Source organism: Nerophis lumbriciformis, linkage group LG36 (assembly GCF_033978685.3).
Source record: "Nerophis lumbriciformis linkage group LG36, RoL_Nlum_v2.1, whole genome shotgun sequence".
NCBI lineage: Eukaryota > Metazoa > Chordata > Actinopteri > Syngnathiformes > Syngnathidae > Nerophis > Nerophis lumbriciformis.
In genome coordinates, this window is record NC_084583.2 from 22,984,054 (window position 1) to 22,998,966 (window position 14,913).

The 14,913-nt window shown below is 45.5% G+C and overlaps 1 protein-coding gene across 2 annotated transcripts in view; it reads left to right on the forward strand.

The window, feature by feature from the left end:
* Positions 1–14,913, forward strand: part of gabrb2a (gamma-aminobutyric acid type A receptor subunit beta2a) — a 233,893-nt gene that overhangs the window by 178,196 nt on the left and 40,784 nt on the right. For both annotated transcript variants that reach the window (XM_061930323.2, XM_061930322.2), the window contains exon 7: positions 583–735. In XM_061930323.2, coding sequence (XP_061786307.1) covers positions 583–735 — 153 coding nt within the window. The remainder of the gene's footprint in view (positions 1–582; positions 736–14,913) is intronic.

A 14,913-nucleotide genomic window follows, 5' to 3' on the forward strand; every position in this document is an offset into this window, starting at 1 on the left:
TCCAACCAAGTATTGAGTATTGTACATGCTCATATTTTTCATTTTCATACTTTTCAGTTGGCCAACATTTCTAAAAATCCCTTTTTTGTATTAGCCTTAAGTAATATTCTAATTTTGTGACACACGGAATTTTGGATTTTCATTTGTTGCCACTTCAAATCATCAAAATTAAATGAAATAAACATTTGAATGCATCAGTCTGTGTGCAATGAATAAATATAATGTACAAGTTACACCTTTTGAATGCAATTACTGAAATAAATCAAGTTTTTCAAAATATTCTAATTTACTGGCTTTTACCTGTACTTATTTTAAGGTGTTTTTGGGTTCATTGAGGTTAGCTAATATATAGTTAGATAATTTTATTAATTTTACTAAAAATTTTTGTTCTATTGGCAGATAATTTTGCTTCGTTCAAGTAAAATACCCCTCATTTTTGTTTGTTTTTTCTTGTTTTTGAACACTGACTTTTTGCAGTACCCCCGCCCCCATTCAGCCAATCGGTACCGGGATTTGAGTCGGTAGTAAAATGTGGCCACAGTGGACGCCGCTGAGTAAAATCTATTTTCGTTCCTCCTTCAGGTTCCTACCCCCGCCTGTCCCTCAGCTTCAAACTGAAGAGGAACATTGGTTACTTCATCCTGCAGACATACATGCCTTCCATCCTGATTACCATCCTCTCCTGGGTCTCCTTCTGGATCAACTACGACGCCTCGGCTGCCAGAGTGGCCCTGGGTAGGATGGTCCGGCCGCCCCGAGCAACAACCCGTAGTTACGTCATGAAAAAGGCATTTTACGCGCATAGGGTTGCAACAACTAATCGATTAAAATCGATTATAAAAATAGTTGGCGATTAATTTAGTCATCGATTTGTTGGATCTATGATATGCGCATGCGCAGAGGCTACGTTTTTAATTTTTTTTTTTTTTTTTTACCTTTATTTATAAACTGCAACATTTACAAACAGCTGAGAAACAATAATCAAAATTAAAGCTGCAAGCAGCGTTGTTCGGGCCCGCGTATTTGGCAGGTGCTAGTCCTAAGTGTCCCAATACTTTTGTCTACTTTTAGTCTGAAGTGTCCCAAGACTTTTGTCTAGTGTACCTACCTTGTCTGCATTGTGTGGGCACGTTGGTGCTTCCTGCTTTTGAGCAGCCATCTTAAAAAAACAGCACCGCAGGAGCATCAGTGCAGCGGGTATTTGAAGGGTCATAAAATCAAAACCGGAGCAGGTATCACAACTCTTTCACCAACTTTTAATCAGAAGGGTTCAATCTCTCTCCTGTGTTAGTTTGAAGCCGAAACAACAAACGCGCTCAGAGGAGATAATGTTTTAACAAAAATGTTGATTTGAAGGGGGAATAGCAAACTTCCTGTTGATTTTTGCTGGGGGTTGTCAATTTATGAAATGTAGGTCTAAGTGAGACCTACATAGAGGTTTTTGTTTCATGTCTGTCCGACCTTCCCAGTGGGAGTTACAGGCAGTTTTGTCAGATTTTTCATCCGAGGAGTAGTTTTTTGTGCGTTTTATTAAAAAATTGCTGTAGAGCACAATTTTTAGATTTGGGGTTAGGTTTTTTCATTATATCACAGTTTTAGCCAGTCCTGATGTGTGTGTTCAGTTTGGTGAGTTTTAAAGCATGTTAAGGGGGTCAAATTGCAGCTCAAAGAGGCAAAAGTGACTGTTTTTAGTACTTTTTTGTCTTGATGGGGGAATTGCCAACTTCCTGTTGATTTTAGCCCGAGGATATACAATTATGAGAACTAGGTCTAAGTCAGACCTACATAGAGGTTTTTGTTTCATGTCTCTCCGACCTTCCTAGTGGGAGTTACAGGCAGGCTAGTTGTTTTTTTTCCTAGGGGGTGCTAGAGCGCAATTTTGAGTTTTGGGGTTGGTTTTTTTTTAAAAAGGTAATTTTCGCAGGTCCTGATGTGTGGGTCAAATATGGTGAGTTTTGAAGCATGTTAAGTGGGTCAAATTACAGTTTGTTGTGGCGGCGGAAGAATAAAGAATAATAAAACGAACGAATAACAATAGGTCCTTATGTCCCATTGCATAAGGACTCCCTGTGGGAGTCCTTTTGCAATGGGCCATTGCGGGCCCTAATAATAGGGGTGTAACGGTACGTGTATTTGTATCGAACAGTTTCGGTACGGGGGTTTCGTTTCGGTGTGGAGGTGTACCGAACGAGTTTCCACACGGACATAATGTCAGGCTTGGACGGAGGAAGGGACTCAGATGCAGAGAGGTGATTCCAAATAAAGCTTTTATTTTGAAATACTCTTTAAGCCTCCAGAGCCGAGTAAATTCAATTACTATGAAATACAAAAATACTATCGACAAAATGTTCCAAAAGGGAAAAACCGAAAATCACTCCAAAAAAAAGGAGGAATACAAAAATAAGGACGATATAGTTAGCACCGTATCTGTTATCAAAAACTTTAACAAAAAAAACGCTCCAAACAGGATGAAGAAAATAAAGACTATAAAACTTAACTACTCTAATCAATGTAAACAAAAAATCACTCAACAAACTTTGAGGAAAAAATCTTTAAGGAAAAATAATAACTCACCACTCCGGTAGAAAAAGGTAGGATAACAAAAGTTGCTCTGAGGGAGGAAAAAAGTCAATTCAAAATTACAGCGTGGGATATTCTGGGAGCAAGGACGTAGACGTGAGACAAGGCAAGGCATGGACATGAACAGGGACATGGAACGCAAGACAGGTACGAAAGCTCGAGACAATCTGGCACAGAACAAGGGGAGGCTTGGGCTTATAAAGAACATGAGGGTAATGGGAAACAGATGGAAACAATCAAGGGTCAGGAATGACGTCAGACTGGTGACACAAGAGGAAGGACCCGTGATCTGAAACAAGAGGAGTTGCTTTTCAAAATAAAACATGTAGATCACAAGACAGAAAAAACCAAGACAAGACTTCCCTCACCGCGGTGTGACACATATTAAGTAGCGTGCTGCACGTTGTGTAAACAATACTCAAAATGCCGGACATTTGAGGCATTTAAGAAACACCGCCCGGACAGCCCCACAATTTGTTTTGTTTTTAACCCCTTCTTAACCCTGAACGTACATTGAAAATACACGCAACCCTAACTCAAAATGCCGGACATTTGAGGCATTTAAGAAACCCCGCCCTGACAGCTCCGCAAAAGAGGACATGTCCGGTGAAAAGAGGACGTATGGTCAGTTCATCCTCGCCCGTTAGCTGCTAGCATGCTAGCAAAAGAGGACATGTCTGGTGAAACCGGGCTATCAATCAATGTTTATTTATATAGCCCTAAATCACAAGTGTCTCAAAGGGCTGCACAAGCCACAACGACATCCTCGGTACAGAGCCCACATAAGGGCAAGGAAAAACTCACCCCAGTGGGACGTCGATGTGAATGACTATGAGAAACCTTGGAGAGGACCGCATATGTGGGTAACCCCCCCTCTAGGGAGACCGAATGCTATGGATGTCCAGTGGGTCTAACATAATATTGTGAGAGTACAGTCCATAGTGGATCCAGCATAACAGTAAGAGTCCAGTCCACAGTGGGGTCAGCAGGAAACCATCCCGAGCGGAGACGGGTCAGCAGCGCAGAGATGTTCCCAACCGATACACAGGCGAGCGGTCCACCCCGGGTCCCGACCCCGGACAGCCAGCACCCCATCCATGGCCACCGGACCTGAGTGTCTCCCCCTCCACAAGGGATAGGGGGGAGCAGAGGAGAAAAGAAAAGAAACGGCAGATCAACTGGTCTGAAACTGACCGTACGTCCTCTTTTCACCGGACATGTCCTTTTTTGCGGGGCTGTCAGGGTGATGTTTCTTAAATGCCTCAAATGTCCGGCATTTGGAGTTATGGTTGCGTGTATTTTCAATGTACGTTCAGGGTTAAGAAGAGGTTAAAGACAAAACAAATTGGTGAGGGAGGGGCAGAGACAGAGACAGAGAGCGAGTTATGATAAACGCGCATGCGTCGCCAGGCTCTGCTTTTTATCCATACATTTATCAGATTAAATTTTTTATTATCTATAGCAGGGGTGTCAAAAGTGTGCATTTTTGTAACATTTTCCTTGTTTTTGTCACATTGTGTTGGTGACGAACCCCAAGATGCGGAGAAGGCAGGCTTGGTACAGGAAAAGATGATTTAAAGGGGAACATTATCACCAGACCTATGTAAGCGTCAATATATACCTTGATGTTGCAGAAAAAAGACCATATATTTTTTTAACCGATTTCCGAACTCTAAATGGGTGAATTATTGTCGAATTAAACGCTTTTCTAATATTCGCTCTCGGAGCGATGACGTCACATCGGGAAGCAATCCGCCATTTTCTCAAACACCGAGTCAAATCAGCTCTGTTATTTTCCGTTTTTTTCGACTGTTTTCCGTACCTTGGAGACATCATGCCTCGTCGGTGTGTTGTCGGAGGGTGTAACAACACGAACAGGGACGGATTCAAGTTGCACCAGTGGCCCAAAGATGCCAAAGTGGCAAGAAATTGGACGTTTGTTCCGCACACTTTATCGACGAAAGCTATGCTACGACAGAGATGGCAAGAATGTGTGGATATCCTGCGACACTCAAAGCAGATGCATTTCCAACGATAAAGTCAAAGAAATCTGCCGCCAGACCCCCATTGAATCTGCCGGAGTGTGTGAGCAATTCAGGGACAAAGGACCTCGGTAGCACGGCAAGCAATGGCGGCAGTTTGTTCCCGCAGATGAGCGAGCTAAACCCCCTGGATGTCTTGGCTCACACCGTCAAGAGAAGAATATCGACCCTAGCTTCCCTGGCCTGCTGACATGAGGGTATGTCTACAGAATATATTAATTGATAAAAATTGGGCTGTCTGCACTCTCAAAGTGCATGTTGTTGCCAAATGTATTTCATATGCTGTAAACCTAGTTCATAGTTGTTAGTTTCCTTTAATGCCAAACAAACACATACCAATCGTTGGTTAGAAGGCAATCGCCGAATTCGTCCTCGCTTTCTCCCGTGTCGCTGGCTGTCGTGTCGTTTTCGTCGGTTTCGCTTGCATACGGTTCAAACCGATATGGCTCAATAGCTTCAGTTTCTTCTTCAATTTGGTTTTCGCTACCTGCCTCCACACTACAACCATCCGTTTCAATACATGCGTAATCTGTTGAATCGCTTAAGCCGCTGAAATCCGAGTCTGAATCCGAGCTAATGTCGCTATAGCTTGCTGTTCTTTCCGCCATGTTTGTTTGTGTTGGCTTCACCGTGTGACGTCACAGGAAAATGGACGGGTGTATATAACGATGGTTAAAATCAGGCACTTTGAAGCTTTTTTTAGGGATATTGCGTGATGGGTAAAATTTTGGAAAAAACTTCGAAAAATATAATAAGCCACTGGGAACTGATTTTTAATGGTTTTAACCATTCTGAAATTGTGCTAATGTTCCCCTTTAATGTCCATAAAAATAAGGCAAAACACAAACCAGGAAACAGGCACAGGCAAGCTGGAGACAGGGAACAGGAACGAGTAAACAGGAACTAGGAATAACTAACGGCTAACTGGATATAGCTAACAGAAAATAAGAAGTTAGGAGACAGCAAACTGTAAATAATAGTGATGGGTCCGGCTACACCGATGCATCGGCGCATGCGTCGAGCTCATAGAGCAAAACCCTGTGTCGGTGCACGTACCGCTTTTAGAAAGTCACGTGACCGATCATGAGCTGTTTCGGTCAAGTGACCGATACACGAACTGTGTCGCCTCCTCTGTGCCCTGTGAGCGTGTCTTTTCTACAGCCGGAGAAATAATAACTAAGAAGAGAAATCGTCTAAAATGTAATATGTTGGAAAAACTGTTTTTTTTTAATAAAAATGTGTAAAAATAAAATAAAAAAATTCTCAGTCCACAAGTATCCACAACACGTTCTCTTAGATTTCCATGTTATGATACATGTTCACATTATTTATTGACTGTATCTAAAAAAGATAAAAAATATATTTTTATTTAAATGAAGATATGAAATAATCCTAAATGAAATACAATGACTTGGTTTATATTATTGAATATACTAGGTCAGGGGTCTGCAACCCGCGGTTCCGGAGCCGCATGCAGCTCTTTGATCACTCTGATGCGGCTCAGCTGCATACTTGCCGAGACTTCCGGATTTCAGTGCCTCTCGCAGATAATTACCGGGATTAATATTCTCCGATTTTCACCCTTACAATAATATTAAAGGCGTGCCATGATGGTACAGCATTTAGCGCCCTCTACAATCTATATTAACTGCGTGTCAGCCCAGTCTCTTGTTTTATGCATCTTCTGCTTGCACACGTAAGTGACCTTGCTCAACAACAACACAGGTTACACTGACGGTGGCCATATAAAACAACTTTAACACTCTTACTTATAATGCGCCACACTTTGAACCAAAACCAAACAAGAATGACAAACACATTTCGGGAGAACATCTGCACCTTAACACAACATAAACACAACAGAACAAATACCCAGAATCCCATGCAGCCCTAACTCTTCCGGGCTACATTATACACCCCTGCTACCACCAAACCCCGCCCCCACCCCAACCCTGCTCCCTCACACATCAACCCCCCCCCCCCCCCCCCTTCCGTGCGTCGGTTGAGGTGGGCGGGGTTTGGTAGCGGGGGTGTATAATGTAGCCCGGAAGAGTTAGGGCTGCATGGGATTCTGGGTATTTGTTCTGTTACGGTGCAGATGTTCTCCCGAAATGTGTTGGTCATTCTTGTTTGGTGTGGGTTCACAGTGTGGCGCATTATTAGTAAGAGTGTTAAAGTTTTTTATACCGCCACCGTCAGTGTAACCTGTGTGGTTGTTGACCAAGTATGCCTTGCTGTCACTTATGTGAGCAAGCAGAAGCCCCATACAACGTGTGGCTGGGCCGGCACGCTGGTTGTAGTGGGCGCTAAATGCTGTACCATCACGGCACGTCCGAGAGAACAGTTGCCCCGAAATTCGTAGTCTGCCGGAAAAATCGGAAGGGTTGACAAGAATGACGCTGTCAAGCGCCATTCATATAAAACTTGCGGGCCGCACTAACATTCAATTTTCATATTAAGGTGTGGGCCGCGTGTCTGAGACCCTTGGTTTATACATAGCACAAAACAAAAAAAAAACTTTGAATGCAGCGTCATTTCATTTTAAATTTCAAAAGATTTTTGTGGCTCCCATTGTTTTCTTTAATTTGTGAAACTGGTCAAAATAGCTCTTTGAGTGGTAAAGGTTGCCGACCCCTGTACTAGGTCATAAAATCGGTGTCAGTTGAGTCGGTCCATAGGTTCCCTGTAGGGATTTTTAATGTCCAGCAGATGTCAGTATTTAGTGACACAGTATCGACACAGTATCAACACAGTTTTGCAATGTGTCGAAACGCTTCATGACGCCTCATCAACCCATCACTCGTAAATAGCTATAGGAACTAGTGATGGGTCCGGCAACACCGATGCATCGGCGCATGCGTCGAGCTCATAGAGCAAAACCCTGTGTCGGTGCGCGTACCGCTTTTAGAAAGTCACGTGACCGATCATGAGCTGTTTTGGTCACGTGACCGATACGTGAAGTGTGTCGCACTCCCGCCTCCTCTGTGCCCTGTGAGCGGGTCTTTTCTACAGCCAGAGAAATATTAACTAAGAAGAGAAATCGTCTAAAATGTAATACGTTGGAAAAACTGTTTTTTGTTTTTAATAAAAATGTGTAAAATAAAATAAAAATAAATTACCAGTCCACAAGCATCCTCATTCACAAAACGTTCTCTTAGATTTCCATGTTATGATACATGTTCACATTATTTATTGACTGTATCTCCATCCATCCATCCATCCATCTTCTTCTGCTTATCCGAGGTCGGGTCGCGGGGGCAGCAGCCTAAGCAGGGAAGCCCAGACTTCCCTCTCCCCAGCCACTTCGTCCAGCTCCTCCCGGGGGATCCCGAGGCGTTCCCAGGCCAGCCGGGAGACATAGTCTTCCCAACGTGTCCTGGGTCTTCCTCGTGGCCTCCTACCGGTCGGACATGCCCTAAACACCTCCTTAGGGAGGCGTTCGGGTGGCATCCTGACCAGATGCCCGAACCACCTCATCTGGCTCCTCTCGATGTGGAGGAGCAGGGGCTTTACTTTGAGCTCCCCCCGGATGGCAGAGCTTCTCACCCTATCTCTAAGGGAGAGCCCTGCCACCCGGCGGAGGAAACTCATTTCGGCCGCTTGTACCCGTGATCTTGTCCTTTCGGTCATAACCCAAAGCTCATGACCATAGGTGAGGATGGGAACGTAGATCGACCGGTAAATTGAGAGCTTTGCCTTCCGGCTCAGCTCCTTCTTCACCACAACGGATCGATACAGCGTCCGCATTACTGAAGACGCCGCGCCGATCCGCCTGTCGATCTCACGATCCACTCTTCCCTCACTCGTGAACAAGACTCCGAGGTACTTGAACTCCTCCACTTGGAATTCACCCATTTAGAGTTTGAAAATCGGTTAAAAAAATATATGGTCTTTTTTCTGCAACATCAAGGTATATATTGACGCTTACATAGGTCTGGTGATAATGTTCCCCTTTAATGTTTCACTTTTTATATGTAGAAGAAAAGTTTTGTCATTTTATTTAATCTGAGCTACAACTTGAGGCAGTTTAATGTTGATTAACGTGTGTCATGACTTGGTCTTGGGTGTTAGCCTTTCCGGGATGCAACGGAAAGTTGGCTCGGGCGAGACGGGAATGTGACGTCTCCAAGGTACGGAAAACAGTCGAAAAAACGGAAAATAACAGAGCTGATTTGACTCGGTGTTTGAGAAAATGGCGGATTGCTTCCCGATGTGACGTCACAGCGTGACGTCATCGCTCCGAGAGCGAATATTAGAAAGGCGTTTAATTCGCCAAAATTCACCCATTTATCCATCCATCCATCCATCCATCTTCTTCCGCTTATCCGAGGTTGGGTCGTGGGGGCAGCAGCCTAAGCAGGGAAGCCCAGACTTCCCTCTCCCCAGCCACTTCGTCCAGCTCCTCCCGGGGGATCCCGAGGCGTTCCCAGGCCAGCCGGGAGACATAGTCTTCCCAACGTGTCCTGGGTCTTCCTCGTGGCCTCCTACCGGTCGGACATGCCCTAAACACCTCCTGAGGGAGGCGTTCGGGTGGCATCCTGACCAGATGCCCGAACCACCTCATCTGGCTCCTCTCGATGTGGAGGAGCAGCGGCTTTACTTTGAGCTCCCCCCGGATGACAGAGCTTCTCACCCTATCTCTAAGGGAGAGCCCCGCCACCCGGCGGAGGAAACTCATTTCGGCCGCTTGTACCCGTGATCTTGTCCTTTCGGTCACAACCCAAAGCTCATGACCATGGGTGAGGATGGGAACGTAGATCGACCGGTAAATTGAGAGCTTTGCCTTCCGGCTCAGCTCCTTCTTCACCACAACGGATCGATACAGCGTCCGCATTACTGAAGACGCCGCACCGATCCGCCTGTCGATCTCACCATCCACTCTTCCCTCACTCGTGAACAAGACTCCGAGGTACTTGAACTCCTCCACTTGGAATTCACCCATTTAGAGTTCGAAAATCGGTTAAAAAAATATATGGTCTTTTTTTCGGCAACATCAAGGTATATATTGACGCTTACATAGGTCTGGTGATAATGTTCCCCTTTAATGTTTCACCTTTTATATGTAGAAGAAAAGTTTTGTCATTTTATTTAATCTGAGCTACAACTTGAGGCAGTTTAATGTTGATTAACGTGTGTCATGACTTGGTCTTGGGTGTTAGCCTTTCCGGGATGCAACGGAAAGTTGGCTCGGGCGAGACGGGAATGTGACGTCTCCAAGGTACGGAAAACAGTCGAAAAAACGGAAAATAACAGAGCTGATTTGACTCGGTGTTTGAGAAAATGGCGGATTGCTTCCCGATGTGACGTCACAAATATTAGAAAGGCGTTTAATTCGCCAAAATTCACCCATTTATCCATCCATCCATCCATCCATCTTCTTCCGCTTATCCGAGGTCGGGTCGCGGGGGCAGCAGCCTAAGTAGGGAAGCCCAGACTTCCCTCTCCCCAGCCACTTCGTCCAGCTCCTCCCGGGGGATCCCGAGGCGTTCCCAGGCCAGCCGGGAGACATAGTCTTCCCAACGTGTCCTGGGTCTTCCTCGTGGCCTCCTACCGGTCGGACGTGCCCTAAACACCTCCTTAGGGAGGCGTTCGGGTGGCATCCTGACCAGATGCCCGAACCACCTCATCTGGCTCCTCTCGATGTGGAGGAGCAGCGGCTTTACTTTGAGCTCCCCCCGGATGGCAGAGCTTCTCACCCTATCTCTAAGGGAGAGCCCCGCCACCCGGCGGAGGAAACTCATTTCGGCCGCTTGTACCCGTGATCTTGTCCTTTCGGTCATAACCCAAAGCTCATGACCATAGGTGAAGATGGGAACGTAGATCGACCGGTAAATTGAGAGCTTTGCCTTCCGGCTCAGCTCCTTCTTCACCACAACGGATCGATACAGCGTCCGCATTACTGAAGACGCCGCACCGATCCGCCTGTCGATCTCACGATCCACTCTTCCCTCACTCGTGAACAAGACTCCGAGGTACTTGAACTCCTCCACTTGGAATTCACCCATTTAGAGTTTGAAAATCGGTTAAAAAAATATATGGTCTTTTTTCGGCAACATCAAGGTATATATTGACGCTTACATAGGTCTGGTGATAATGTTCCCCTTTAACCAAACTGTCAGGGACAAGCCTGACAGTTTTATTTGGCAAGTTGAAAGAACATGGTGCATTTAAGGCACCTCTGTCTGTCATGAGTCTGATGTGTGTTTTGATTGCTTTTCTCACGAGCTTTAAGCAAGGCAGTGATAGCACATAAATGTCTGCTGTTCCGATGACTCCACGCATGACTCATGCAAAGAGTGGCGCAGCGGCTCGACCTTGAAGCGTGCCGTCTTCCCCTCCGCCCGTCTGTCGCTCACCAGGCCCGCTAAGTGACGGCCCGTTGCAATAAACGCACTTTTTTTTTTCCATATTTCCAGTCACACCGGAACCAAAGGCGGCCCGGCTCAATTTTGCAGCGTTCGGCTCGGGAAGGTCAGAGCCGCGGGAGGAGCGGCCTCCCGGCGTTTATGTGTGTCATCCTTGTCACACACCATTTGTGTTTCCCCTTAGTGGGACACATGCAGGTTGCAGCCCCACATGGGATGTTTGGAGGCTAACGTGATTTAAAGATCCGCTCGCCGCGTGTTCGCGGGACGCGGGGCGAGAGAGCCAATGAGAGACGAGGCTGCGAGCTACAGAGACCGCTGGGTTATTTATAATACGTGTGAATCTGACCAAATGCAGATTGTGCATGTACACGTGCTAATGTTTCAAGCACAATGTATCTACAAAGCCCGTTTCCATATGAGTTGGGAAATTGTGTTAGATGTAAATATAAACGGAATACAATTATTTTCAACCCATATTCAGTTGAATATGCTACAAAGACTGATTAAAAAAAACATTTTTTTTGCAAATAATCATTAAGTTTAGAATTTGATGCCAGCAACACGTGACAAAGAAGTTGGGAAAGGTGGCAATAAATACTGATAAAGTTGAGGAATGCTCATCAAACACTTATTTGGAACATCCCACAGGTGTGCAGGCAAATTGGGAACAGGTGGGTGCCATGATTGGGTGTAAAAGTAGATTCCATGAAATGCTCAGTCATTCACAAACAAGGACGGGGCGAGGGTCACCGCTTTGTCAACAAATGCGTGAGCAAATTGTTGAACAGTTTAAGAAAAACACTTTCTCAACCAGCTATTGCAAGGAATTTAGGGATTTCACCATCTGCGGTCCGTAATATCATCAAAGGGTGCAGAGAATCTGGAGAAATCACTGCACGTAAGCAGCTAAGCCCGTGACCTTTCGATCCCTCAGGCTGTACTGCATCAACAAGCGACGTCAGTGTGTAAAGGATATCACCACATGGGCTCAGGAACACTTCAGAAACCCACTGTCAGTAACTACAGTTGGTCGCTACATCTTTAAGTGCAAGTTAAAACTCTCCTATGCAAGGCAAAAAAACGTTTATCGACAACACCCAGAAACGCCGTCGGCTTCGCTGGGCCTGAGCTCATCTAAGATGGACTGATACAAAGTGGAAAAGTGTTCTGTGGTCTGACGAGTCCACATTTCGAATTGTTTTTGGAAAACTGTGGACGTCGTGTCCTCCGGACCAAAGAGGAAATGAACCATCCGGATTGTTATAGGCGCAAAGTTGAAAAGCCAGCATCTGTGATGGTATGGGGGTGTATTAGTGCCCAAGACATGGGTAACTTACACATCTGTGAAGGCGCCATTAATGCTGAAAGGTACATACAGGTTTTGGAGCAACATATGTTGCCATCCAAGCAACGTTACCATGGACGCCCCTGCTTATTTCAGCAAGACTATGCCAAGCCACGTGTTACAGCAACGTGGCTTCATAGTAAAAGAGTGCGGGTACTAGACTGGCCTGCCTGTAGTCCAGACCTGTCTCCCATTGAAAATGCGTGGCGCATTATGAAGCCTAAAATAGCACAACGGAGACCCCCGGACTGTTGAACAACTTAAGCTGTACATCAAGCAAGAATGGGAAAGAATTCCACCTGAGAAGCTTAAAAAATGTGTCTGTAAAAGTAGATTCCATGAAATGCTCAGTCATTCACAAACAAGGACGGGGCGAGGGTCACCGCTTTGTCAACGAATGCGTGAGCAAATTGTTGAACAGTTTAAGAAAAAACTTTCTCAACCAGCTATTGCAAGGAATTTAGGGATTTCACCATCTGCGGTCCGTAATATCATCAAAGGGTGCAGAGAATCTGGAGAAATCACTGCACGTAAGCAGCTAAGCCCGTGACCTTTCGATCCCTCAGGCTGTACTGCATCGACAAGCGACATCAGTGTGTAAAGGATATCACCACATGGGCTCAGGAACACTTCAGAAACCCACTGTCAGTAACTACAGTTGGTCGATACATCTGTAAGTGCAAGTTAAAACTCTCCTATGCAAGGCGAAAACCGTTGATCGACAACACCCAGAAACGCCGTCGGCTTCGCTGGGCCTGAGCTCATCTAAGATGGACTGATACAAAGTGGAAAAGTGGTCTGACAAGTCCACATTTCAAATTGTTTTTGGAAAACTGTGGACGTCGTGTCCTCCGGACCAAAGAGGAAATGAACCATCCGGATTGTTATAGGCGCAAAGTGTAAAAGCCAGCATGTGTGATGGTATGGGGGTGTATTAGTGCCCAAGACATGGGTAACTTACACATCTGTGAAGGCACCATTAATGCTGAAAGGTACATACAGGTTTTGGAGCAACATATGTTGCCATCCAAGCAACGTTACCATGGACGCCCCTGCTTATTTCAGCAAGACAATGCCAAGCCACGTGTTACATCAACGTGGCTTCATAGTAAAAGAGTGCGGGTACTAGACTGGACTGCCTGTAGTCCAGACCTGTCTCCCATTGAAAATGTGTGGCGCATTATGAAGCCTAAAATAGCACAACGGAGACCCCCGGACTGTTGAACAACTTAAGCTGTACATCAAGCAAGAATGGGAAAAAATTCCACCTGAGAAGCTTAAAAAATGTGTCTGTAAAAGTAGATTCCATGAAATGCTCAGTCATTCACAAACAAGGACGGGGCGAGGGTCACCACTTTGTCAACAAATGCGTGAGCAAATTGTTGAACAGTTTAAGAAAAAACTTTCTCAACCAGCTATTGCAAGGAATTTAGGGATTTCACCATCTGCGGTCCGTAATATCATCAAAGGGTGCAGAGAATCTGGAGAAATCACTGCACGTAAGCAGCTAAGCCCGTGACCTTTCGATCCCTCAGGCTGTACTGCATCAACAAGCGACATCAGTGTGTAAAGGATATCACCACATGGGCTCAGGAACACTTCAGAAACCCACTGTCAGTAACTACAGTTGGTCGCTACATCTGTAAGTGCAAGTTAAAACTCTCCTATGCAAGGCGAAAGCCGTTGATCGACAACACCCAGAAACGCCGTCGGCTTTGCTGGGCCTGAGCTCATCTAAGATGGACTGATACAAAGTGGAAAAGTGCTCTGTGGTCTGACGAGTCCACATTTCAAATTGTTTTTGGAAACTGTGGACGTCGTGTCCTCCGGACCAAAGAGGAAAAGAACCATCCGGATTGTTATAGGCGCAAAGTTGAAAAGCCAGCATCTATAATGGTATGGGGGTGTATTAGTGCCCAAGACATGGGTAACTTACACATCTGTGAAGGCGCCATTAATGCTGAAAGGTACATACAGGTTTTGGAGCAACATATGTTGCCATCCAAGCAACGTTACCATGGACGCCCCTGCTTATTTCAGCAAGACAATGCCAAGCCACGTGTTACATCAACGTGGCTTCATAGTAAAAGAGTGCGGGTACTAGACTGGACTGCCTGTAGTCCAGACCTGTCTCCCATTGAAAATGTGTGGCGCATTATGAAGCCTAAAATAGCACAACGGAGACCCCCGGACTGTTGAACAACTTAAGCTGTACATCAAGCAAGAATGGGAAAAAATTCCACCTGAGAAGCTTAAAAAATGTGTCTGTAAAAGTAGATTCCATGAAATGCTCAGTCATTCACAAACAAGGACGGGGCGAGGGTCACCACTTTGTCAACGAATGCGTGAGCAAATTGTTGAACAGTTTAAGAAAAACACTTTCTCAACCAGCTATTGCAAGGAATTTAGGGATTTCACCATCTACGGTCCGTAATATCATCAAAGGGTGCAGAGAATCTGGAGAAATCACTGCACGTAAGCAGCTAAGCCCGTGACCTTTCGATCCCTCAGGCTGTGTTGCATCGACAAGCGACATCAGTGTGTAAAGGATATCACCACATGGGCTCAAGAACACTTC